The 2,865-nt window shown below is 43.6% G+C and overlaps 1 protein-coding gene across 1 annotated transcript; it reads left to right on the top strand.

Annotated features, from left to right (window-relative positions):
- The first annotated feature begins 2,457 nt into the window (after window positions 1–2,457).
- On the top strand, window positions 2,458–2,865 carry LOC136510411 (uncharacterized). Its single transcript, XM_066504866.1, has one exon. It carries the CDS (start codon window positions 2,458–2,460, stop codon window positions 2,863–2,865), a length of 408 nt encoding a protein of 135 aa, XP_066360963.1.

The following is a 2,865-nucleotide window of genomic DNA, read 5'->3' as shown; positions in this document are numbered from 1 at the left end:
AAAAAAGACAATTGATTGGACAAATTTTAATTTTGAAGAAACTATCCATTAGGAATGTGATTTATATGTGCAGTGTCTACTTGACTTTGTAAGAGCATGGAATCCACCTCTAATATGCTTTACGGCTTGGGGCGAACATTCCTGGCAACGCTGCTAGTTGGAGATGGCCGGTCACTTCTATGTGCGGCAGGCCTCCGGCAGCGGCGCCATGGTCCCTCATGTCATGCGCACCTTCGCACATGCTTGACGCCGCCGCTAGAGAGGGTTGTCTTGTCCAAGGCCTGTGGATAGAAAATTGGGATGTAGTTTGGCTATGGAGCTTAGGGTGTGTTTAGTTGTGTACGTGAAATTTTTTGGGTGTCACGTCGGATATGTTGGAAGGATGTCGGGAGGGGGTTTTGGATACTAATAAAAAAAACAAATTACAGAACCCATCAGGAAACTGCGAGACGAATCTAATGATACTAATTAATCGGTCATTAGCACATGTGGGTTACTGTAGCACTTAAGGCTTTTCATGGACTAATTAGGCTTAAAAGATTCGTCTCGCGATTTCGCCGAGAACTGTGCAATTAGTTTTTTTTGGTCTATATTTAGTATTCCATGCATGTGTCCAAACATACTCTTTTACTGTAGGAGGCAAAAAAATTTAGAAACTAAACAGGGCCTTATATGAAAAGCAGCGACATAGAAATTTGAGCGTAGCTTGGTTGGTTAGGTTTTTTTTTGGTAGAGCTTATCCACTTATGTAAGTCATTGATTTGGCATTGGTGCTTGATTTTCTCAATCTTTAGATCTACCTGCTCAATCTTTCAAAGATACTCTTATACGAGTAGATTGCTAGAGTGTGTGTCATGTGTTCATAGGGTGAGTGCTTGTGTGTATTTTGTGTATGCGCATGCTACTATATGATTTGGGGGAAAACTATCATTTCATATTAAGCTAACATGGTTATATAGCTACTTAGCATGGTAACATACCATTTTGTTAACATGTTAACTTGATCAAAATTACTAGAATACTCCCACCGTCGCGAAATATATGGAACCCATAGTTCAAAATTTATACCAAAATATAAGGTATTCTGGATCCTTAACTCTTTTCTCATTTTACATTTTTTTCAAGAAATAACCATTTAAACTTGGTATCATCTAAAACAATCTGCTGATAATAACTAAGAAAAGTAATAACTCAACTACTCCCCATACTAATTATCAAAGAGGTGCCGGAACTGAACGAGGTTAGCAAGTATGCCAACTATCCACTACTGGAATCTCGCTTTTTTGTGTGGGTGCGAAAACACACAGAAAAATGCGAATACCGTCAGAAAAATATTTTTCTGACGATGTACCCTCAGAAAAATACCCATAGAAATATAATGACAGAAAAATCGAATTTTTCGGTGGATTCACCGTCAGAAACAATTTTTCTGTGGGTCTCACACGCACAGAAAAATTATGTTCGCCCAGATTAAAACTAATTTTTCTGTGTGTTAATCCACACAGAAATAAACGCATAAACGCACAGAAAAATACGTTTTTTTCTATCGGTCTAGGTAAACTCACAGCAAAATTCATTTCGCCCAGATTAAAAAATATATTTCTGTGTAGCCAGCCTCATAGAAAAAAAGAGTTGAACACACAAAAAAAATTATTTTAAAACAGTAACAACAACATATTAAAATATATATTTTTCATACAGTACTTTCTGTGCATGACCAACAAGGTTTCATTCAAATAATACACAAATCAATAGTTCATCATGAATGGAGTCAACACTTATGTCAAAAATAGACGACGACAGGCTGACTCCACCTGCCCACTGCCTGCCTGAGCCTAAGCCTGACCTCGGGGATAGAAGAAGGCACTGGAATAAGTACAAACATGTTATCATCAATTAGTCACCCTCACACACCTTCTGTTTTTTAATCAAATAATATCAGTATATATCACTAATTTCCGTTCAAGAAGCAACCTAAGGCAAGCAATAGGTGTTGAGCAATTAGCACATTGTGAAAGCAAGAAACAGTGTTGCTAGTTTGAAACAAGGATTAACACTGAGGTCACACCGAGCAGATTAGCTTCACAGGGCAGTACAACAGTTGCTCATCTCACTGTTACAAAACTACTAATAAACAATGGAATAGTAAGTATACATCTCACACACCATCTATCTCAGCATGGTCTAGCCTCGCAGCCATTTTGGAAGAGCTTTACCTTGAATTGAAAAGGCAATTGAGGGTTCCAATGTTGCCTATGACTCTGCATATGGACCACTGCAGCTTTCAAGCCTCCTCCTTGTGTCTAAATCTTGAAATGCAATGCTAGACTATCAACTTAACAAGATGAAAATCTGTGTAACATAATTTTAAACAGATGCAACTATGCAAGCAAAAGCCTAGCAGCTAACAAGGCATACCTAGCACATTTTTTGTCAACGTAAATATGATAGTTTTCCATGAATTGTTACCCGCAGGCTAGGGTTTCGTGGAGCACAAGAACCGACGCGGACCAACGGGAGGAGGCAGCACCAGTGAGCAGGCACGGCGCCGGCCACCGGCGGAGCCCAGCCGCGCTGCGCTCTGGTCGGGGACGGCCACCGTGGGCGGATCCAGGGCGGCGCGGGGCAAGGAGGGGAGGGGCCAGGGCCAGCCGCCGGCAGGAGGAGAGGAGGCGGCGGATCCGGGGCGACGTGGCGGATCTGGCGCGGGGCAAGGAGGGGAGGGGCCGGGGCCGGCCGCCGGCGGAAGGAGAGGAGGGGAGGGGCCGGGGCGGCGCGGGGCAAGGAGGGGAGGGGCCGGGGCCGGCCGCCGGCGGGAGCAAAGGAGGGGAGGGGCTGGGGCCGGTCGCCGGCGGGAGGCAGTGA

The sequence above is a fragment of the Miscanthus floridulus genome, chromosome 16, assembly GCF_019320115.1.
Source record: "Miscanthus floridulus cultivar M001 chromosome 16, ASM1932011v1, whole genome shotgun sequence".
Taxonomy (NCBI): Eukaryota; Viridiplantae; Streptophyta; class Magnoliopsida; order Poales; family Poaceae; genus Miscanthus; species Miscanthus floridulus.
Note: the sequence above shows the minus strand (reverse complement) of the source record. Positions and strands in the feature narration are given on the sequence as shown.

Coding starts and splice junctions, on each gene's coding strand:
- LOC136510411 (XM_066504866.1), top strand. CDS start 2,458: ATGAATTGTTACCCGCAGGCTAGGGTTTCGTGGAGCACAAGAACCGAC.